At 37.6% G+C, this 23,739-nt stretch overlaps 5 protein-coding genes across 8 annotated transcripts; 4 read left to right on the forward strand and 1 right to left on the reverse strand.

Annotated features, from left to right (window-relative positions):
• Nucleotides 1–1,580: 1,580 nt before the first annotated feature.
• On the forward strand, nt 1,581–9,204 carry LOC107219874. Of its 4 annotated transcripts, none has more exons than XM_046734715.1 (4): nt 1,581–1,701; nt 6,443–6,695; nt 6,916–7,261; nt 7,877–9,204. In XM_046734715.1, the coding sequence occupies exons 2-4, from the start codon at nt 6,465–6,467 to the stop codon at nt 8,275–8,277; spliced, it is 978 nt and encodes a 325-aa protein (XP_046590671.1). In that variant the 5' UTR covers nt 1,581–1,701; nt 6,443–6,464; the 3' UTR covers nt 8,278–9,204. The 4 variants fall into 4 exon arrangements, with proteins under 4 accessions (XP_046590671.1, XP_015513704.1, XP_046590669.1 ...); XM_015658218.2 differs by having other exon boundaries at nt 1,594–1,727; nt 7,877–9,199; XM_046734713.1 differs by lacking the exon at nt 1,581–1,701 and adding an exon at nt 2,745–3,141 and having other exon boundaries at nt 7,877–9,200.
• A 1,361-nt stretch (nt 9,205–10,565) lies between these two features.
• LOC107219861 lies at nt 10,566–12,190 on the forward strand. The gene is made up of 4 exons (XM_015658203.2): nt 10,566–10,690; nt 11,193–11,445; nt 11,610–11,955; nt 12,113–12,190. The coding sequence occupies exons 1-4, from the start codon at nt 10,668–10,670 to the stop codon at nt 12,178–12,180; spliced, it is 690 nt and encodes a 229-aa protein (XP_015513689.2). The 5' UTR covers nt 10,566–10,667; the 3' UTR covers nt 12,181–12,190.
• Nucleotides 12,191–14,041: 1,851 nt separating this feature from the next.
• LOC107219879 lies at nt 14,042–15,300 on the forward strand. The gene is made up of 3 exons (XM_015658225.2): nt 14,042–14,272; nt 14,429–14,774; nt 14,932–15,300. The coding sequence occupies exons 1-3, from the start codon at nt 14,042–14,044 to the stop codon at nt 14,994–14,996; spliced, it is 642 nt and encodes a 213-aa protein (XP_015513711.2). The 3' UTR covers nt 14,997–15,300.
• Nucleotides 15,301–17,200: 1,900 nt separating this feature from the next.
• On the forward strand, nt 17,201–18,811 carry LOC107219862. Its single transcript, XM_015658204.2, has 3 exons — nt 17,201–17,654; nt 17,819–18,164; nt 18,322–18,811. Exons 1-3 carry the CDS (start codon nt 17,424–17,426, stop codon nt 18,384–18,386), a joined length of 642 nt encoding a protein of 213 aa, XP_015513690.2. The 5' UTR covers nt 17,201–17,423; the 3' UTR covers nt 18,387–18,811.
• A 22-nt stretch (nt 18,812–18,833) lies between these two features.
• LOC107219900 (squamous cell carcinoma antigen recognized by T-cells 3) lies at nt 18,834–22,907 on the reverse strand. The gene is made up of 6 exons (XM_015658255.2): nt 22,248–22,907; nt 21,648–21,829; nt 20,655–21,532; nt 19,796–20,453; nt 19,534–19,681; nt 18,834–19,289 (listed from the first exon to the last, which is right to left on the reverse strand). Exons 1-6 carry the CDS (start codon nt 22,717–22,719, stop codon nt 18,844–18,846), a joined length of 2,784 nt encoding a protein of 927 aa, XP_015513741.2. The 5' UTR covers nt 22,720–22,907; the 3' UTR covers nt 18,834–18,843.
• Nucleotides 22,908–23,739: the final 832 nt, after the last annotated feature.

The raw sequence follows: 23,739 nt of genomic DNA on the forward strand, positions 1-23,739 counted from the left end.
GACGGTTACTGTAGATCGATGACGTCAAGAGAAAAAAAATTTGGGTGACGTCACTTTCTGAACATCCGAACATCGAAAATTTGGTTTCGAACCTTAATACCATGTATGATGTATGATGTATGATGTACGTATGATGTATGGTGAATGATGTTTTACGACGTATGATTTAATTTAGAATTTTTCTGGTGAACGTATTATAAAGGCTTAGTTTTATTGTACGTAGCTAACTGAAAGTGCAAAATAGATTATGGAAGTATAAATGATATTTAAAGGTACATATACATAGATATAATTACGTTTTAGCCAAGTTCGAATGAACTCAAAATATGTATCTAGGTATAACAAGTATACCTCTTACACAGAAGAAATTCGATGTTATAAGAGCGTGAAAGCAATGGAGGCTGCTGGATTTCTATAAAAGATCATAATCGTTGAATTATCTAAATAATAAGTATAATGAATTCATCGGAGAAAATTTTTATATTATAAACTCACAAATTATACGTCTATCGGCACTGTGACACAGTTTTTACACGGCGTTGAAATCACTGAACATAAAACACTAATTTACGCCACTGATGAACGTCTTTTTGATCACCTACTTCGGCAATATTACACAGTTACCTGCAATGTAGAATTCTATGCATTCCGAGGTATGTTATATCGGAAGAGTCAGAAAGTAAAAGGTTGCTAGCCTTTTCTCACCTGTTCGGAAGTGTCCTCGCTGATTACAAGAAGCGCGTTAGTCATCGATGAGTGGTTCACGTTTCCTCTTCACCGCACAATATTTATTCTCGTACAATATAATGGCAGTATAATGCTTGACTCGTTTTGATTCACTCGAATGAATATTTGAATGAGCCATTGCAAAGGTATTTTCAAAATATTATTAATTATTAATACACAGGTATCAACAGCTGTGATTTTCTTCAATCTCAATGCTTTCTTTTTTCCCAATTTACATTGTCTATACGCAGTAATAGGTCCGTGATCCCTGCGGCTATACTACTATACTCACCACAGATCAATGATTGGTAGAATTTATGGAAATGTTGATTCATGATGAGCAATATCAAATGTTCGATAAATCATTTTCAATTTTCGAATGAGGTGCCCAGGTCAATTTCGACATTAACGTATATATCTCCAAATATCGAAATCTACGTATCTCAAACGTGAAAAAGGGCTTAACAGCCTCATTCTGTGCACAATTCCGAATAAAAACACTCCAATCGATTTTCATTTGGCGCAGAAATAAAGAAATGACATGCTTTCTACGAACTTAATATTCCGATTTCGTAGATTCCATGCCATTTTTTTATTTCTGCGTCAAATGAAAATGACTTGCAATGTTTTTGTTCAAAATTGCGTTGCAAAAAAAAAAAAAAAAAGAATGAGGCTGTTGAGCCGGTTTTTATGTTTTTCGATACGTAGACTTCGATATTTGGAGATGTATACAACAATGTCGAAATCGACGAGGGCACCCCCTTAAAGAGAGAGAAATTACAGTTATACAATGCACTGTAGGCGTATTGATGTGGGCCCAAGGCCCACTGTCGCACATATTACAAGTCGACTGGTTCAGGGTCTTGGCAAGAAACGTATCAAGCGACAGTTTCAAAGCCTCGGGAATCGAAGTGTCCGTGGACACGGTTATAGACCCGTTTTGCGGTCTGACCGTTCCTCGCGTATATACTACAGGTATGGATATACGAAACATCGTACAGGTGAGTACAAGCGTTTGACGATAGAAATTTGGAATATTTTCCTCCTCGGCTGGGTCTGAAAAGTCGGCTTATGGCGTGTATCGGTTGAAATAGGCACCCGTGCGTATAATCGTTGGGTCTCAGCTTTTAACCTGATATTTATGTATGCACGCATGCGAGATCGTGCGTGATATGGAGGTAGTGCGATAACTTTCTGCATCATTGCATGTGAGACGCGTAAGAGACGCTATTGGTGGGATCATTAAACGGAGCGACTTGCCGGCAATTAATGTCCACATTTATGCCAAGTTTCGTGCATTGAACTGGAGACATAATAGCTTTGTGGCATACAATTCGCTGCAAAATGTACGAAAACAAATGCGCTCGTGATTGTTGTACTAGACAGGAGAAAGTGCAATAAAAATGTTAAGGATTATTGAGGAACGGCTTGAGCGCTTAATTGTTTTATATCTCTCGCAATCAGCTGACTAAACTACGTAATTAGAAATTATAAAACCAGACCGAGTTATTATAATCTTCGGTACACAGGATCTTGACTTTGGCTTTCGCTTCGACAAAGAGAACGAGAGAAAAGAAAAGGAAAAGTTTTCAGTTTTGTGTCGATAAGAAGCAATCAGAATAAAGAAATCACTGTGCATCTAAAATGAGTTTAACCGTTAAATAGATCAGCGGTCTGAATAAAGTCACAGTTTCGTCAATACCCAGTTGTGTTTGTCTTGGAGTACCTGTTAAAATAAAAATTAGTACTTTTCAACCTGAGAATAACTTTGAAGGAGATGACTGAATTTCAGACAATTCTGAACTTTCGTAATAACGAGACCCCCCCCCCCTCCACGCCCCAAAATGCAACGTCAAGAACTTGAACCTTACAGTTTTTCTACACCAGTATCTCATCGAGTTACCTCTCCGAGGACGAAAATCAACGACTTGGAGTTTTGATGATCGTAGGAACTTTTTGAGGTGTATCTAATTGAGCCCGAGCTTAGTCACCGTTGATTCATTTGTGCGGGTTGTGCGGCGCTCTAGAGGTCTGCTAGACTCGAGAAAGACTATCAAGTAAAGGGGACGGGATCAGTTTTCAGTTGTCCGTAGTCCTGCGGGGATCGCGTTTCCGGCAGACTTGGTTCGCTGACTAAAAAGACGCGGTGGCGAGTCTGCCAGGCGTGTCATTGATAATCCGAGCGAATCTTCGCCGATTAGAAACCGATAGAAATTCTGTGAGAGTGCCGGTGGTTATTCATAGGCCTTTCGCGGCTTTGCGATTGTAGCAGTGTTTAATTCGAACCAGAAAGACGCCGCTCCGTTATAAAAATACAGCTAATCTGCAGGCGCTGTATATCCATACTCGCCCGTATGCGTACATAGGATCATTTACATCGCAATATAAATATACACACATGATACTGGGTTTGAGGTAAGTACTGTCTATTCGTAAATGACGAATTGAAATTGCTTTGTAAATTTTAATCGTGCTTTTGCTCAAGTTATAACTATAATTATTCACTAGTTTGTATGCCGAATTATTTGTTAAACTCTGCATGCAAACAAGAATGTCTGGCTGGTCTGTCTGTCTTTACTTCGAAAAACCGGTTTCCTTACTTCCCCGTAAACGATTCATTGTCCTGCGACACGCGGTACAGAATGCAATATAACTCATTTCGCCGGTTAAAATTCAGTGCAAATTGTTTACCACGTAACGGATTTATCGGTTAACTTACTTCCGACGATTTCCGCTGAACCGTTTTCAACAACTTCTACAAACAAGTTTGACATAAAAGGCATGCTGCGGGTGCTTTGACCGCACGAAAGCGGTGATGAAATAGACTGATCCTTCCGTTTTTTACAATAATGTTGTTGTTAGTCTTTTTTTTTCATCCTTTTTACGCGATGAGAAGAATATTAAACACCGTAAAAGTGAAACGAAATTCTTTTAAAATTGTTTATGGTTTCTTACACTGAAAGAAAATCGGCTAATATTTCCAGATAAACAACCACAAACGACACTTTGTGGGCACGATCAATTTACAAATTATAGTCATTTTTATCCGTTATTTCTGCCACTTTCGAGGCCCTGGCCACTTTCGATCGTACGTGATTCAAAATTTCACCGAAATTCAGTACAGCCGCTGTGATAAAATAATAACTGATAAAATTGTCTGGTCTTGTTGTTAATAACGTTAATACTGTTAATAGTATACTAAGAAAACAACACAAAACTATTATAGCAGTCAATTCGTAAAGCTGTCCTCTGTACCTTATATTTTTCCCTTCAAATTCATCGAAATAACAGGTGTGTTAAATTCAGATACAAAATAAATGCAAGAAATGATTTAAAAAAAGTGTTATATTTCATAAAAGTTTTCAGCCATCGGTGAATTTTGAAAATACAACAAATAACGTGAACGTTGTGATATTTCTTTCCTCTTGTCGAATCGTTTGTTTTTTTCTCACACGCGACGATTATAATTTACAAATACGTGTATTTAAATGCGCCAACATCTGAATACACAGTCCACTTGTGATAGGTTGATTTTCGGAAATTTCTCACTGAAAAATAACTGCTTCCGATCGCATCACAAAAATATCTAAACCGGTCATCCAATTTTGTAGCTGGTTTGGTTGAAACAATTATTAGTTTTCCGCGGTGAAAAAAAGCTCCGAATGAAGATGCGTAACCGAGTACGTTACATAGAATCGAACCCGGAACGTGAACAAGAAATTCTTACTACGGGCAGGGTATGCCCGATGCATCACGATTGCTGACAAACGCCTCGTTCTAATGACCTACTCCTACGTACAAGAGTGGTAAACCTGAGTTCAGTAGTGGCCAAGCGTTCCCGAAGGCTGGGTTAGTTATTAAGTGAGCTTTGCCACGATCGGCTTGTATTTTATCCTGCAAGAACTTTAGCTCTGGATTAGTTGGTAAAGAGTCAAGAGTTCGTATGTGCAAAACCTGGTGCGTATTTATTTCGGATATTTAGACCTAGTCCTACATGAACGTATGTTATTTTTTATCACCTACAATTCCCACTTTAAACGTGAACCAAATACAAGAGAAATCTCTAAAGGTGAAACGGCCGGGTTCACCGCACAGTTTCTTTTTACAAATGAGACATTCAAATTTAGCACACAAGTTCTGGAGTTGTAGGGATTCGTGTATGCGCTCGGTAAACTGTTCAACCTATTTTGCATTCAATATTCAAATTTATGCGACGGGTGGAAATCGGCTCACTGTTCAATAAAACTGTTTTTGTCTTCGAATGAAAGTAACTATGTCTAAACACTCGCAGCGAGGTCAATTTACACAGTTTATTGAACATGAGGTCATGTTTGGTAACTGACTATAATAATTATAACCGATGAAATTTTCTCAGAACACTATTTTAAATTGTTAATACACGCGAGCGTGTCGTCGGACTATCATCAAACTGTTTACAAACGGTTCTATAATTCATCTACAATTGGAATTAGACACTTTCGTATTCCACATGAGAATTTGTTTACATTATCAGCACTCGTTAGTAAATTTTAATCGACAATTCATATTATATGTACATTCAATAGGCGTAACACTCGGACTTTACGAAACATTCACGTGTCGTTAAACTTTGGCTCATTGCATACAGCGGAGAAATTTCATGTAATTTGTTATGCCGTGCTGCACCACCGCATAAGTGATGTGGACATAAATCCCTACTTTTACCCTACTCCTTGCTTTTTATACCAATATATGTTACAACAGCTTTCGTGGATCAAGTGGATCGAGAAATTTAGCAAATTGTCGGTTGTAAAAAATTTGGGCCTGAAATAATTAAATATAAAATCTGTAATTTGGATACGCGGTTCGATTTCTCGCGATATGACATTAAACTTGACCGTCCAGCATTCCGACCGTTACTACTATCCATAAACACGCAAGATTACGAAAAACTGTTAATGGCCATAAAATACAACTCGAGAAGCGACACTTGGAGTCAAATTAAAATTCAATACTGTTATACGGCTTTATAAGCATTCAACTCGTGAAACTTGTTGGGATAATTTATAGTTTTGACGCGCCAGCAACAATTCAATACAATTTTTCGTCATGTTTAACCAAGTACCATTTATACACACATTAGATTATGAAAGCCGCAATATCTCAATCGGAATATTTATTTTGCTATAGCTGTAACGATCATTTCCTCGGAGAAAATTAATGAGGTACCTTCTTCAGTCTCTTTATTGTTATAACTATGTGACAGTCTGAATTCAACCTTTCCCGCACCTTTCTAATTGACTTCTTCCGGTACGGTGACTAGCGGAAGTTGAAATTGTAATTTTTTTTTTTTGTTTTTCTTCTAAATTTGAAAGCAATAATTTACGGTCGATACACCTTTCTCCTCAATAAGGTATTTTATTTGTCGATGTAGCCATGAATTCTGATCGTGAGAACAATTACTGTCTTATTGCTTTAATAAATACAGTGATTAGGTACTGTACACGCAGCCCGGACCGAGAACAAGATCGTTATCGTTAGAGTTATAATTATAATTATACGCCCGATATATTGCGACGAAATTCGCATTGGTTAATAAACACCCCATCCATGGGAACGATTTCTCGTAAATTATAAGATGCGCTTCAATGCATGCATGACATGTGTATTGCGAAAATTGCTTTGCAGTAACTCTCATGCACTAACTAATACCGTATTATCCTTTGCATTGTTCCAGGTATACTCGAACGGTTAAAAATATGTATCAAGTGGCTTTTCGCCTCGTTATATTCGGCACCCTCTTTTTCTCCGATGTCCTGGGACATGGAAGACTGATCGAACCTCCGTCCAGAGCCTCCATGTGGAGATACGGATTTAACACACCACACAATTACAATGACAACGAGTTGTACTGCGGTGGCTTCAGTCGACAGTGGAATCGTAACAAAGGAAAATGCGGAATATGCGGAGATCCGTGGGATGTGAAACCGGTGGGAAAATCGCTACGTCGAAAACGATATGATATTTATTTAGAAATTGGGCGTTCGTTGCACGCTCGTTAAGAATTAACAAAGTGGCACACGATCGAAGTTGGAATTCGATTTTTGTTCACAAATTCACGACTCTTTTTACTCAGTTACTGAAAAGAATATGATAATAAAGCAATTTAGCATATGGTACAATTCACTAATCCATTTACGATAATTGCAGCCTCGACCAAATGAAACTGGTGGGAAATATGGCAACAGTATAATAGTACGAAAATACCGTACAGGTTCCATTATCCCGGTACAAGTGGAACTGACGGCGAACCATCATGGATACTTTGAATTCCGTTTATGCCCGATGGCACACGCAGGCACCGAAGTGACGGACGACTGTCTGGACCAGCATGTTCTTATCGAAGAAAGCGGGACACCTAGATACTATCCTGGACCTGGAAATAAAATCTTTGAAAGTCACTACAAACTTCCAGACGACGTGACGTGTTCCCAATGCGTTTTCCAATGGAGATATGTGGCGGGAAATAACTGGGGCAAATGCGATAACGGAACAGGTGATTTTAAATTGCCGATAAAGGTTTTCTTAAGCCGTATCACGAGTGAGCGTGGGATGTAGAGAAGTTGAAAATTCCAACGATCTTTGCATTATATTTGTGAGAGGAATCGATCGGTACAATCAGAATTCATGATTGGAACATTTCACGTTTTTTATGGGATTTTGGCCGCACCGTAGTAACTGAGATTTCGTTTCATTACCGAATTAAATTTGACCTCTTTACCGACGCTAATCGATATGTAGAAATCGCTAGTAATTATATCATTCGATGCCTTTTTAGACTCTAACGTTGCGTAACAATCGTATTGTACTACCATAATTGACCGAAGGGTTGGTAAATGGTCTTGCATAACTTCATCGAGAATCATTCGGCAAGAATAATAAACAGTCTTACAAAGAAAACGAGAGAAAAATACAGATATGAAGTGTATAACTATGGTTTTCAGTATTTGAAGCTGACCCGATTTTGTACGGTAATGTTTATGAAGAAATTTTACTCGCCTATGATCAACGTATCGTTTGTTTCTCTCGTGTCGCTAGTCATTGCCGCATGAAATTTTTTTACAAAGGAAGCTTTTTCCAGTTTCGATTCCAAAGTGGATTTTCGTTACAGAGGCTGTCGGCTGTGGTCCCCAAGAGGAGTTCAGAGCTTGTGCGGATATTTCGATCGGTGACAACCAACCTGCGCTACCTCCACGACCAATTACGCCAAAGACAAATGCAACAGGTGGAACTTCGACAACGAAACACGCCCAACCATCGCCTACCGAGCCTTCTCTCGTGTCTGATATATCAGGGCCTTACTGGGTGGTCAGTTTGGTCATTGCGGGGACATCGTTGCTGGTTATATTAGCTGCTTTTGCCTTGTTGTACACGTACTATTATCACGCTGGAAAAGCCAAGCAGTGGTTAAGGGCTGGAAAGTTATTGACGCCTGACAATGCGGCACCGATTGCACCTCCGAGACAGAGGAAACATCAAAATTCGATTTCACACTCACCTCTGGATGCTTAGCTTGCAATCGGATATGTACGAATGAGTGTGATTTCTTATTTTATAGCCGTAGTGTTAAAGCAATCGGTGTAAGATTCAGGCAGCAGCTCCTATCTGAAGATAAACTTATTATGTACTTATGGTATATGATTATGTTGTAATCTGAGTTTAGGAAGCAACCGAACGATGTGCTCGCGAATAGTTTTTCGATCTCTGAAAACACTTTCAAGTTAACGGAAGGTAGAAAAAAATTGTTCAACGTCGCGACGAAGCTAATTTTGGTTAGTATAAAATTACGATTGTTCGTAAGCGTTTTCTTTATATGTTAAATATTCCTTAATTATGACTAACCAGTAATGTAACAATAACCTTAAATCGACTGATTTTCAATGGTTTTTTTGACTTTTTAAGTTCTCTGTATCGTTATGCTAGATCCTGTATATAGAATGTACGACTATTCGTCAAGTAAAATTATTTATTTTCTAACATGTGAAAATTATTGGCACAAGCTTCGAAACGTCCAAATTACCCGAAAACGATTTATTTAGGAATATTTGCATGATTACGGTGATGCAAATTGTATCTAAAATGTCCACACACGTTTGACTAATGAGTTTCTAGGAAGAAATTATTTTACGCGACTGAACGATGTCGATCAAAGTTTACGTACTTTTACAACCTGACAGCTTGATATAATATTAAATTACTTTTAACTTAATCCGAAGAGTGTATGGATAGTTTAAATCGTGCTCGTAGTTTAAAGTATGAATGAAGGATTACCGACACGTGTTTATTATTTAATTGACTTCAAATTTTGAAAATTTTACTACAGGGGTTATATAAACAAGTGATTTGAATAAAAACAATGACTTCATCCTTTCTTACATATGATAATTAAATATTTACAATAAACTTAATTTGATTATACAATAAATTTAATAAATTGGCAGTTATTACTTATACGGAGTATGTTTCCGCCCTACAGCAACTAATGCCTCGTGATAGAATGATTCTTTACCGTTCAAATTTTCAGCCGAGGGACGGCGTGTTTTGCAAGCGTAAGTAATTGAAAGATTGGACATTTTTCATCGTCATATACATATAGACAGAAAAGATTGTTTGAAATTACCAAATATATTCAGTCAAAACAGAAGTATTCATCAGCCGAATAAAATGAATAGCGTCACACTAATCAATGTAATTTACTGCATTTTTTTAAAACAGATTACATCATCTTCAATTGAGAAAATACTTGTTTCACCATATTTAGCTCGGTCAAATACACTACGGTTGTATCAAAAAATCTTACTCCGCATATGATGAGCTTGATAAAAGCAAATCTCAAAACATCATGCAATTCCCATTTCCATCTCTGTCTTTCGGTTTATTTCACATACGTAGACTGATGAGGAAAATGTTTTTTTATAAGTCAGGCCAGCTTTGTCCGATATTGGAATACTTCTCAGTATAGCACACGCTTCTTCCGGTATTAACTTGTTCTATATAAAAATGTTAAACATCCTTGTAGGTTCTACTACGAATTCATCGTCTCGATACCTCGTCTTCGAATTAGCGTCAGATGCATTTCAACCTCACCTTTAACGGTTGATGTTTTCTGCGCCTTCGTACGTTTTGCTGCGGATATTTATTTACATTTTGCCACGGATAAGATAAGATCGGAGATGTATGAATAACGCTTCCTCCAGCAAAAGTATGTTGCAAAACATGATTAACAATAAGACCGTAGCGATACGAAGCAGTATTTATAAATATAACAAGATTAAGGTAATCAAAATCCCCTGTTGTTCATTGTATTTTCTGTACATATGTACAAGAAAAACTATTTGTCACTCTACCTAACATAGATTAAAACTTATAGCTTCACCTGGTACAAATCAACAAAAATTCACGTATATAAACTTAGTCATGGTATAAATCAAGAGAAAAAGGAATATCCACGATTTTGTTTATTGAAGGCAAGAATGTGTGATATTGAAATATGAATTTAAAGTTGACAAGGTAGTATTAATTTTTTATGGCGGATTGAATAAACATTTTTTTTAACCACCCACTGATGTTTAAAAAATATTCACAATTTTTGGAAAAATTGTGGAAATACGTTAGTTACACTCTACGAATGACGATCGTTCAAAACGACTCGTCCCAATGACCTACCCCTACATCATACAAAACGGGACAGGTTGACCGCAGTAGCAGGCAAGTATTGAGGTGAAATAGACTGGTTGCTTCATCAAGTTTACTCCGATCCACTTGTCTTTTACGCGTATATGTCGAGCAATTGGAATAGTCAAGAATTCTCTCTCAGAGTTTTGGCAATTGAGAATCAAGATCGTTGATAAAGCGTGGTGCGTTTTCATTGGCAGCTGAACATTTAAAACAGAAGTTGGTTAATGAAAAGTTATACTCGTATAAGGTAAGTGAATCTGTTTCATTCTTTTTTAAAATACCTTCAACTAATTTCACAGACGAATGTTACAGAAGATGCATCTATCAATCTGGTGGAACATATGACTTGTTTAGTGTGCGAAATTCAAATTTATCATGTGAATTTATGAGTCAACGTCTGAATTGATTCAAGCTCAATTCTTGGTGTTCTAATTACGGGAACTATTACAGAATCGCGATTGTGTTTAAGGCAGCTTATTACAGCTTGAGCTACTTTTAGTCGTACAACTGTATCATGCCTGTATCAATCGTTCGTCGGTCACACGTTAAAAATAAATCTGAAAACTGCAATTTAAATGAATTCGGATGCCTAAAATCGTGATTGAATCTGTTAACAAATCTAATTATATTGTTACGTGTAATCAGAGATCTGAAATAGTAATACTGTATGGCAAAGCGGGAATTTATGGCATACTTGTCATTCGGTATAATAGTAAAATTTCAACATATATACTGCATTATTGTTTTAGGTGTCCGCCGACAAGTAAAAAGATGTATTACTACGTGTTCCAACTTTTCATACTGGGTAATGTTTTAATCTACGATGTATCGGGACATGGAAGACTGATCGAACCTCCGTCTAGAGCCTCCATGTGGAGATACGGGTTTGACAATCCACCTGATTACGACGATAACCAGGGGTATTGTGGCGGTTATGGCATACAATGGGGCGTGAACAACGGAAAATGCGGAGTGTGTGGAGATGCGTGGAATTTACAAGAGGTAGGTTCCTTATCTGCATAGAAATAATGGTGTAAATAGCAGTAAGGTAAATTGGGAAGTACCTCAAAACACATGTATATAGGTATGTACTACCAACGACTCACAAAGTCGTAAAATCAATTTAGCGTTTAACGAAAGTTTCAATTCTTGTGTGATATTTTCAGCCTCGACCACATGAAACGGGGGGTGAATACGGTAATGGGATAATAGTGAAGAAATATCGCGCCGGTTCTATCGTCCCGATAAAAGTAGAAATAACGGCGTTCCACAAAGGATACTTTGAGTTTCGGGTGTGTCCGGTGAAACAACGCGGTATCGAAGTGACGGCCGAATGTTTGAATCAAAATATTCTGATTGGGGCAGACGGGAAGTCCAGATATTACCCGCAATCTGGACCAGGCCTTGTTGAGGTCAACTACAGACTACCTGCTCGCATGACCTGTGAGCAGTGCGTACTCCAATGGAGATACGTAGCCGGAAATAACTGGGGCGATTGTGGCGATGGAACAGGTAAATTTCAATTTCAATCGCCGGGACTTGTGCAATACGTTTTCCCATAACGCAGTGGGATTACTGCATAATATGACAAGTTATACGTATCACTATAAATTTTTATATGATAAATGTCCTCAATTTGATAAAAACTAAAAGAATACTTTCGTTACAGGGGCTCTCGGCTGTGGTCCGCAGGAAGAATATAGGGCTTGTGCGGATATTACAATTAGTAAGACTTAATGTTTCTGGGCCATATACTTACGAATACTGTCTCAATGTCCAACTGAAACGTCTGCTACCAAAGAAAATTATCCATCACTAGCAGTGCCTTCATTGTCTGATCGTGAAGCAATAGGCTCTTATTGACTCTCCGGTTTCTTCATTCCTGGGACATGTTTGCGGGTTGTTTCAAAATTAGTTGGCCTCGGCACTATTGGTGCGTAAAAAACATCGATATCTGGATATCCTGCCAACTTCCGATGACTGTATCCGAACAGTAACGGCAGCGTTATTGCTGCACGTATCATAAATGATATTTAATTCTTCAGATTTATGTACTTATAAAGTAGCAATATTGTTATCGGACTTGACCAACAAGCGTGAAAATGACCTGGAAATTTTCCGTTTTTCAAAATCTTCATGCAGGCTAATAAAAAGTGTGCCACAAACCAGAAAGAATGAGTAACAATTACTTGAAACTTACACGAGGAAATTCACGATAATTGGCGGTTGGGTTCTTTTCCGTCAAAGTTCCTTGATTACGACACGAACTTATACATATATGTATTACAGCAATAATGATTCTTCATAACATATTTGTCAGTTTTTCGGTTTCTTTATAAATGCTCTGTATTGTATGATATTTTCTGCAACTACGTACTTACAAAATATAGTTATATATTTCCAGATTATCCAATTTCTCTAAAAAATAATGCATATATTTGCATAATTATACATACTGAAAGTCTTTAACCTGTATTTAGCAGAATTTTTTTTCTGTTTCCACTCTGTGAAATCTTTGTTCATCTTCACCAAAATTTCCAAAATTGCTGAAGTGATCTGTAATGGTCAGCTACAAAGATGATATGTGCACATGAAAATTGGTCGTGGCCACGAATGGTTGATTCGTAACGGTCATAAATTTCAAAGAATTGACTTGACTCACCTGAAAACATAACGTTCCCTGAACATCCCATGTTTATCATCCAGTTTAGGCAGATATCCCATCATGGAATAAAGTAAAATAACATATGAAGAAGTAAACTAAAGAAGGAACTATTACAAGGCGTTCTTGCACAATTGTGCCACCGACCGAACGCATTACGAGTAAGAGACAGCTGAACAAGCTTCTGCACATGCATTGTGACCTTTAGCGAGGGTTTTAATAACTGTGGTAATTTAGTAAATATGGTTTCCGCAAGCTGGTTATACACAAATAAGAAGTGTCGAAATTCATTGATACAAATAAGGCTATTTGGTGACTACTTTTCCGCGGTAATTCCAATATTTATTTGGAGTACCTACTCGCTAAAGTGTCGCGGTTTCACAATCAGATTGCCCCGCGTGTAAACGTATACTGACATATACATCCAGTAGACAAATTGGAGCTTCTATTTGTATGGCTGTAAAGTGATGTCCTCGACGGCTTACGATTATGCAAGACATCTTGCCCTAATGACCTACCCCTATCTAGTATAAAACGGTAGATTCCGAAAAGTTAAACCAGTTGTTTTATCAGGTTCGATCCCATCCGTTTGTGTTTTACACGCGCAGTTTTGTAGAGTTCTCGTCAAGGGTTTGACAATCGAGGCTTAGGTTCTCTTTTAAAGCGTGGTGCATTCTGGTTGGCAGCATTTGTTCGAACCTTTCCCATAATACTGAAAATTGAGTTGAAAACTACAAACGAATTCAATTGTAAGTCGAATGTATGGAATATTAAATTATTCCAAAGCCTTATCCTCATCTCACTGGCGGTCCGGACTATCTTCCTTCATAAATAAATGGAGTCTTGTGCATATAACTGGTGATACTGTATATAGATGGGAGCTTGTTGATAAATTTTTTCTAGTATATTGTTTTAGGCGTTCCCCATCAAGGCAATATGTATTGCTTCGCTTTTCAACTTGTCATACTGAGTAGTGTTTTGTTCTCCAACGTATTGGGGCATGGAAGACTTATCGAACCTCCGTCCAGGGCGTCTATGTGGAGGTATGGTTTTAATAACCCAAGTGACGAGAATGACCAGGAAGCGTTTTGTGGCGGTTATGGCGTCCAGTGGGGTAAGAATAATGGAAAATGCGGAGTATGTGGAGATGCATGGAATTTGACTCCGGTAGGTTTTCCAACTTTATATAAATAATTATGTAAATAATAGTAATGCGAATTGGTATACAACATGAAACACATACACATGGTACTGACGATGCATTAAGTTCTAAAATCAAGTTAGCGTTTAACGAAAGTTTCAATTCTTGTGTGATATTTTCAGCCTCGACCACATGAAACGGGTGGTAAATACGGTAATGGGATAATAGTGAGGAAATATCGCGCCGGTTCTATCATCCCGATAAAAGTAGAAATGACGGCGTTCCACAAAGGATACTTTGAGTTTCGGGTGTGTCCGGTGAAACAACGCGGTATCGAAGTGACGGCCGAATGTTTGAATCAAAATATTCTGATTGGGGCAGACGGGAAGTCCAGGTATTACCCGCAATCTGGACCAGGCCTTGTTGAGGTCAACTACAGACTACCTGCTCGCATGACCTGTGAGCAGTGCGTACTCCAATGGAGATACGTAGCCGGAAATAACTGGGGCGATTGTGGCGATGGAACAGGTAAATTTCAATTTCAATCGCCGGGACTTGTGCAATACGTTTTCCCATAACGCAGTGGGATTACTGCATAATATGACAAGTTATACGTACCACTATAAATTTTTATGTAATAAATATCCTCAATTTGATAAAAACTAAAAGAATACTTTCGTTACAGGGGCTCTCGGCTGTGGTCCGCAGGAAGAATATAGGGCTTGTGCGGACATTTCAATTAGTAACTAATAATCAATCTTCACTTTTTCCTCAATTTATATCTGCGAGACCAACTAAAACGCCATTATCTGAAAGAACATGCGCTTATTGACTCTTCGGTTTGTTAAGTCCTTGGATATCTTTGCTGTGCTTGTCATAAAGTTGTTTAAAATTATTTTTCGTAAAAAAAAAAAAAAAAAAAAACACTCAAACTGGGTATCGGACGCCCACCAGTTATATTCATACGATAATTGATGTATGGCATTACTATTCATAACACACGTTACAAGTGACACTCAATTTGTCAATAAACAAGAAAGAAGTTGTAACAATTACTATGTACTACTAGGAAAATCGAATTGATATGTAGTACCGTTATTTCGTAAAATTTCATTAAATACTACTCCAAATAATACTACAATAATAATAATACCGCCTTAGCCACTAAGTGTATTCCATTTTTTCATTGTCTCATTGTTGACCTGTATTATCCTATGACTTGTACGCACATATTTATCAAATAAAACTGTTTACTGTATTAAGAATTTCGTCTCTTCAAGCACCGTTAAAGAATGTAGTGTGTAGATGATATGTTTACATTTGAATTCTTATTGTTTTCAAAATCACCAGTTTGTCAAATTTACATCTTTGAATGCTAATTAATATTTGGCGAATAATCACTCGACAAGAAGATTTTGACAATTACTTATCTATATTTCAACTATGCACAGTATTATACCTCATGCGAATTGGCGATTTCGATTAAATTCTACGCCATTGTCTTCTCACCTTCCGATTTTTATTGTGTTACTTCCAACTCTACCCCTTATCTCTGAATTCGAATGGAGAATATATGGATTCCACGTGAACTTTGAAAGGTGATTGTAAATTTACCGATGGCATTGAATAGTGGCATTATGAGTGTAATCCCTATTAAGAAGAATTGAAAATCGGACGAATGGGAAAGTTTTCGACTAGTCTAAAATTGCAATGTCGCATGAGAGATTTATACTTTCGGAATATTAGCCTTCGTATGTAGACTATTTTATTGTAGGAACATAAACAAATGATGCGAATGAAAATAGTGTATATAGATCGGGGTAAAATGTAGAAAGAATAGCATTCAGAAGCGTCAGAATATCGAATTTTTAAAGACTTCGAAGTCTACTTGACATAGAATTTTTTAAATTCACAAAGGTGAAATACAGAAAATTTCCAAGTATGGAAGCCCATGAGAATAAGAATACATCAGAATTCTTGATGATTTTATAATCTGGTTTTCTATCTTCTTCTTTTATACATTTTTATCCCTACGCGATGAATATACACCCACTTGTTACTGTAAAAAATTTGAATAATGCTATTTTCAGAAGGAAACAGATCATTTACTGGCCAATCGATTATAGGTAGCACTTTTCAACCCTGAAGTATAAGTTATCTTTTTTTAAAATAATTCTAAAAACGATTGATATTGTAGTCAGCCAAAAACCCGCAGGTATATCACTATACAAGTAGACTTCCCGCTAATCAGAACCCGTTATACTTTTATAAGTTGCCATATGTAATCTACCGTACGATTATGCACATTATTGACTCTGCTATTGTAAACAGGAGCCCGAAAACTCGAGGGTAGAACGTTTGAATGGATTTCGTTCAGAATCCAGTGAGTAGTTGTTTTATAGCCGTATTAATTACAACCTGGACCACTGTGAGTCAACGTTACGCTTGAGCGTGAAAATAGTTTAACTGGTTCTTGATTGATATCTTTTTTCAATGCAGTGATATTTCTTAGAATTATAAAATACTCGGTACGCGATATTCATCCTCAATATTTGACTGAGAAAGTATTAGAACTAAGCACGATCCAGATAATCGTAAGAGCATCTTTACTATATGGCATATGTACGAGCCACGTGAGTTTTAAGTAACAGACAGAAGCCCGTGCAAAATACCATGTACTTGCAATTATCGTCACACTTGGAAAGGCGATAAGTAATGAGAATACAAAAATCTCATGGTTTGTGAAAAGACGACGCGAAGTAACTCAAATTATGACTCAAACAAGTAAGGATCAGTGGTGAGGATATTTTATACCACGAACATCATCAACAGGATGTTTGAGCGGTTTCGGATTGCGCTAAGTGGGACTTTTCCTTATAGCTAGAAACTTACATAGTGACGAATTACGATTGTGCAAGATGTTTCGTCCTGATCAATTATCCATGTGCATATAAAACGAGACAGATCAGCCGCAGTGGCATTAAAGTATTTTTCCAAGAGCGAAGCTCGTTGTTTAATTACGTGTGCTCCGATTCGCTGATGTTTTCTGCACAAATCAGGCGATTAAGATTATCAGAAACTTTTATAATTAAGGCCCCTCTTAAAGGGTAGTGCATCCTATTGTAATACGTCAAGAGAATACTTCATTATTTTAGGTATTCTCCAACAAGTAAAAAGATGTATTACTACGTGTTCCAACTTTTCATACTGGGTAATGTTTTAATCTACGATGTATCGGGACATGGAAGATTGATCGAACCTCCGTCTAGAGCATCCATGTGGAGATACGGGTTTGACAATCCACCTGATCACGACGATAACCAGGGGTATTGTGGCGGTTATGGCATACAATGGGGCGTGAACAACGGAAAATGCGGAGTGTGTGGAGATGCGTGGAATTTACAAGAGGTAGGTTCCTTATCTGCATAGAAATAATGGTGTAAATAGCAGTAAGGTAAATTGGGAAGTACCTCAAAACACATGTATATAGGTATGTACTACCAACGACTCACAAAGTCGTAAAATCAATTTAGCGTTTAACGAAAGTTTCAATTCTTGTGTGATATTTTCAGCCTCGACCACATGAAACGGGTGGTGAATACGGTAATGGGATAATAGTGAGGAAATATCGCGCCGGTTCTATCATCCCGATAAAAGTAGAAATAACGGCGTTCCACAAAGGATACTTTGAGTTTCGGGTGTGTCCGGTGAAACAACGCGGTATCGAAGTGACGGCCGAATGTTTGAATCAAAATATTCTGATTGGGGTAGACGGGAAGTCCAGGTATTACCCGCAATCTGGACCAGGCCTTGTTGAGGTCAACTACAGACTACCTGCTCGCATGACCTGTGAGCAGTGCGTACTCCAATGGAGATACGTAGCCGGAAATAACTGGGGCGATTGTGGCGATGGAACAGGTAAATTTCAATTTGATTCGCCGGGACTTGTGCAATACGTTTTCCCATAACGCAGTGGGATTACTGCATAATATGACAAGTTATACGTATCACTATAAATTTTTATATGATGAATGTCCTCAATTTGATAAAAACTAAAAGAATACTTTCGTTACAGGGGCTCTCGGCTGTGGTCCGCAGGAAGAATTTAGGGCTTGTGCGGACATTTCAATTAGTAACTAATAATCAATCTTCACTTTTCCCTCAATTTATATCTGCGAGGTCAACTGAGATTTCTGCTACTAAAGAACATTCAGCATCTTATAATGAGTTACCTTTACTTGAAAACATCATAATATCGACGGGAATTTTAGGCGATGGATGTTTCCTCACTTGGTGCATGATTTTTAGTTTATCAGATAGCATTAAAAACTGTAAAAAACCGACAGGCACGAGCCTGTGAATATAATAAATATTTATATGCATAGACTAGCAAAACTGTTAGACATAGCCACATGCTTTCGTGGATTTTGATCGACGCCACCTTGTGTAAACAAGTCCCGTTAATTATAATTTTTATCTTTTTCTCACGCTATGATGATTGTAATCACTGAAATGTTAAGAATATAATATCAACACTTCAAGGGACAGATTCTTGACGAGAAGGTTCAAAATAACTGCAGCAGCGCATCGCGTCAAATTATTTTTTATTCTTAAGTAGCAGATTTCTAAAATCTGCATTACTCAGTGATTCCTTGCCAACAACGTTACCTGATATTCCTGCATCGCCATTTTTAGACAGAGGTTTCACACTGCGTGGTATCATAGAAAGCATAGTTTTTGGCGCATTGGAACCAGTTCGGCTTGTGGTTGTTCCACCAAGAGATTTAATAAGACTAACGTCATTGATCGATCCCTTTTTGCGTTCAGGAGGCTGACTGACAGCAACACTGATTACTTTGTCTTCTATGGTCATTCCATCAGTAGCTATCAGTGCTTTGCTCGCGTCAACTTCGCTTTTAAAATCAATGTAAGCAATACCTTTAGAGTGCCCATTGCGATACGTTACAAGGCGAACTTCCTTTAGGATACCATGAGCACCGAAGAGTTCTTCAATTTGCTCCTTTGTCATCGTCAAAGGAAGACCTTTGGGTAAAAGAAGTTGAGGTAATTGCTGTTCCATAAGCAAATGTTCGAAAAATACATTTTGAACATATTTCATAATGCGACTTAACATATTTTGTTCCACCTTTTCCGTAATTTTCAATTTCAGCAGAAACGTGATGGGTTTCCAAGAAATGTATGCAACTTGACTTTCTTTTTCACAACACAATCTGTTGACTTTAAGACTTCTAAATTGGGAAGACAAGAGTTGACAGTAACATGTTACCTTTTACAAAGAGTTTGTTCTTTTCCAATCCACAGCTATACTTGAATGCTGGTCCTCTGGTTGTTTTATCAGGATCGCATCGAGAAACAAACATGGGTCGGCCGTTAATTGGTGTTCTATCTAACTTAAGTGCCAATTCAACACTATCCTGTAACAAAAAATTATGACTGCAAATTTTTGACCAGTAGTTTTACTTTCATCATGTATGAAAATTAGGTCATCTTTGTCAACCTATCGTGCAGGTAATGAATTAAATACTCACTGCACTGCTAAGCTGCACGTAACAGAACCCTTTACTGCGACCTTTGAAATCTTGTACCATTTTAAAAAGAGTAATTGGTCCTGCAGGTTCTAAGGCGTTTCTTACTTCATCTTCCGTTGCATTGTAGTCCAAGTTGCTAACAAAAACGGTTATTCTCTCATCAACGGTGCGCGAGTTATCTTCATCCATCTTTTCAACTTCTTTTGACTTATATCCTGGCGGTGGTGCAAGTTTCGGCTTGGTGCTGGATTCGTCTTTGGATGGCTTATAGCCAGGTGGTGGTGTTATTTTATTCTCCACACTTAGAACGCTTTCCTTCAGCTTTGGCCTCGTAGTTGCTTCAAACTTTCCTTGCTTATTCGGAGATCCTTGCAAGTTTTTCCATCTACCTGTATCTTCAGGTTTTCTTTTGCCTGCCCGTTTGGCTGGTGCAGACGTAACTTCATGTGGCAAAGCAGCAGCTTGCACCTTCTTTCGCTCTTCGACAACCATTTCTAATTTCTCTTTTGTTTTCGCCTCACAGGATTCTAACTGTTCCAATGTCCCTTCATCCCGCTCAAAATCTAACCAAGCATTGATTATGCTCTCTGGCCAATCTTTGACAGATCCCAGTGCTTTTTGGTACAATTTACGAAGATGCTTTGTATCTCCGTAACACCTGGAACATTGAATAAAAATGGAATCATTGATTATTTTAGATTACATTTTAGAACAAATTGAATACAGTAACTTTTGTATACTTGGTATAAGCTGGACTATTATTTTTAATCGCATCTGAGATAATGACGTTCTAGATCTTCTAGATGTTCCCGTAAAGAGTTTTGAAATATGATATATTACTTATCAAATCATTAAGTACCTTTCCAAACCAATATATTCCAACCAACTGGCAGCAGCTGTGGAATGTCCTTGAGAGAGTATATCAGCCCACAAGGTTCTAGCCTTTTCCATGTCATTTGCATGAATTGCTTCGGTTCTGGCCCAGTACTGCAATACCACACATCCGGGATCGCCCTCCAGACCGAATGCTTTTGCCAAATATTCACAAGCGCGATTGAATGTTTCTCTGATAATTTCCAAGAGTTTTTTCTTGTCATCTGGGAATAGATCAATCCTGCGACGTAGATACTCAAGGTAAGTCAGCCACATACTGCGATATTCTTCAGCAGATGTGAAACCAGCCATTAAACCTTTCTCCAGTAATGCCTGCACTTCGGTTAATGGTTTATCCCATCTTTCATAGGCTCTTAACCATTTTTGCCAAATTACTACGTACCATGGTACATTTCTAGTAGCTCTTTCGTACAGTGGTTCCAAAATGGATTGGATTTTTATATTATTTTCCATGTATGTAATATATTCCAGCCACAGCGAACCTTCCAAACTAAGCTCAGCTATGGCTCGTTCGTAAAGTATATTGACACGTGCTGGATCTCCGTGTTGTTTTTCAAAACGTAGATATGCTTTAAAGGCATCTAATAATTCAGGCTCACCTTGAGCTGAAATAAGTTTTTCTTCAAAAGGTAAACGCAAGTTCAGTTTTGCGAACGCTCGTTCATAGCCAGTTAAAACAACATTGTCGTCTAGGGTTGCTTGTGTTCCGTCGCCAGCGCGCCACACTTCATATTCTTCATACGTTTTCTCCATGTCAAGTAGAGGACATGTTAACTGACGTCTGAATAAAGAGCCAACGCGATTTATCTGTTCTTTGCGCTCCGACTCGTTAGATGCGTCGATCTGAAAATATAAATGATTGTTCAGACTTGTTGTGAAATAATAATCATGCTACAAAATTTGATTTAAATTAAAAGTATTGATAGATTTTGATTATTGTGTTTGATGATAGTCTTACCATTAAAACTAACACATTTTCAAATTCTCTAAATGCTTCCCATATGATCGCGCCTTTGGTAACGTGCAAGCCAACGCAGGTTAATCCCTGTTCAAACAAATTTCTAATATCTGTAGCAGCGTCAGTAGCAGTACCCAAACTTCCTATAGCGAACTGAAGATATTCCAACCAAACTTCCACAGCTGTAATAAATTGAAATATTGGATCATGACATATTATGTCTCTCATCTATAATGAAAATTAGTTAGTTTTCGATTGAGCTACACAAGTTTTCATATATTCTTACAATTTCATTATAATCTAAATAGAAAATATTTTTTCAACAATTACAGGTTGTTCAAAGAGTTGATTTTTCCCTTATAAAAAAAAAAAACTATAAATAAAAGAGCAAAAAAGTTGTAATGCACCTAGCCATTGCAAAAAAATTTGTGTGTTCTATAGATTGTGACAGGATAATGTGAACAGTGCCTACGGTATGAATGAAACAATTGCCTTTGTTCTCTGCACTTTTATGATTACATGAATAATGTGAAAAATTTAGGAGAAAAAGGAATTCTAAAGGATAATAAAGGTGAAATACAAAAAACAAATGGAACGTACAAAGATAGTCTTTTACTGCTCGCTCGCACAACTTTGTGACCGCCTCTCGTTCAGCGCTGGTTTTAACCGAGCCGATTTCATCTCGCAACCAGGAAAGCCATAGTTCAGAGCTAAGAGGATACTTGGAGCTCATAGCTTCTCTGGCACTTTTCAGTTGATCTGAATATTTCTCGCCCATCTCTTGCAATTTTGTTATCAAAGCAACATGGCTAGAATAATCATAGGGACTTTCTTCCAGCTTAGCATTCAAGAGTTTGATTTCTGCTTCGTTAGCCTCTTCGTCATCAGAATCGCTGTCGTCGTCAATATCATTGTCATCCATTCCTAATTCTTTTTCAAAATCTGCTTCGTCTTCTATCATATTGTAGTTGGAATTATCAAGATTATTACCCTGTTCTCCATCAGAGTCCAAAAGGAAATCGCTGTCATTTTTCTCGTCCTCGCCAGGATGTTCCAACTCCATTTCATCCATTGTTAGTTATTTACGCGAGTATTATGTACGATGTCTTTCGATATCAAACCCTATACGGCTAATGATCCAATGTTATGAAAATGACCGATCTTCTATTTGCTTCGTAGAATAACATTTAGGACACGGTCAGGATCTCAGGGTGTCAAACATTGAAGGTTATGTTTTTATACATCCCGAAATTACAACGTATAAATGAGTAACATCTGCGCAGACGTCGATTGCGCATTACCGCGCGATTACCCACAAGTCGCTTCGAAGGGTTATTTCAAAAACGATTGTGAAAGTTAGATTTAATTATAATGATTATAATGAAATCACAGCGAGATTACAAAGTGGATCTTGTTTTCAGCAGAAATTTGGAAATTGCGGTATTAGGACTGATAGAATTACAGAAAGAAAGCTTCCGCATTATTTTAAATAATCCTGACGGATTGTCATACCGATTTGTAACTTATAAAGCTTTTCAACAATCTCACGATTCAAACAATCCTTCGTAATTATCCAAAAAATATTACTGATAATTCTTTAGCACCTTGTGTGTAAAGGCCAAGCAATCAAACAGGCTGTAAGATAGTTGGTAATACATATTGTGAACAACTATTCCTTCATTATAGGGAAGCTTTCGCAAATTTCGTACAAGCTTTTGTTGCTCTCACACACGACTTACTGATGCGATGCTATAACCAATAATGCATCACAAAAAATCATCTACTTTGTACCAAGAATTTTCCTTACACACGAGTAAATTTTATATCAGTTTTTGTATGTATTTATAGTAAACTTTTCCTATCGTTTGTCTCTACGCGAAATAAATATACATCTGCATACGTATTGGTATTGAAACTTTGAGTGTTATTCCCCTTACATATGATCATATAGGTACGGCTTTTGCAGAGGAGAAAAAAGGTCAGGGGACCGGTTTCTAAACTTTTTTTAAGTAACGTGCGTCAGACTTAACGCTCCTTAGCCCAGAGTCACATTTACAGTATTTTGCGTACGGTGAAGTTGCCCACGCTTTAT

This window comes from Neodiprion lecontei, chromosome 3 (assembly GCF_021901455.1).
Source record: "Neodiprion lecontei isolate iyNeoLeco1 chromosome 3, iyNeoLeco1.1, whole genome shotgun sequence".
NCBI lineage: Eukaryota > Metazoa > Arthropoda > Insecta > Hymenoptera > Diprionidae > Neodiprion > Neodiprion lecontei.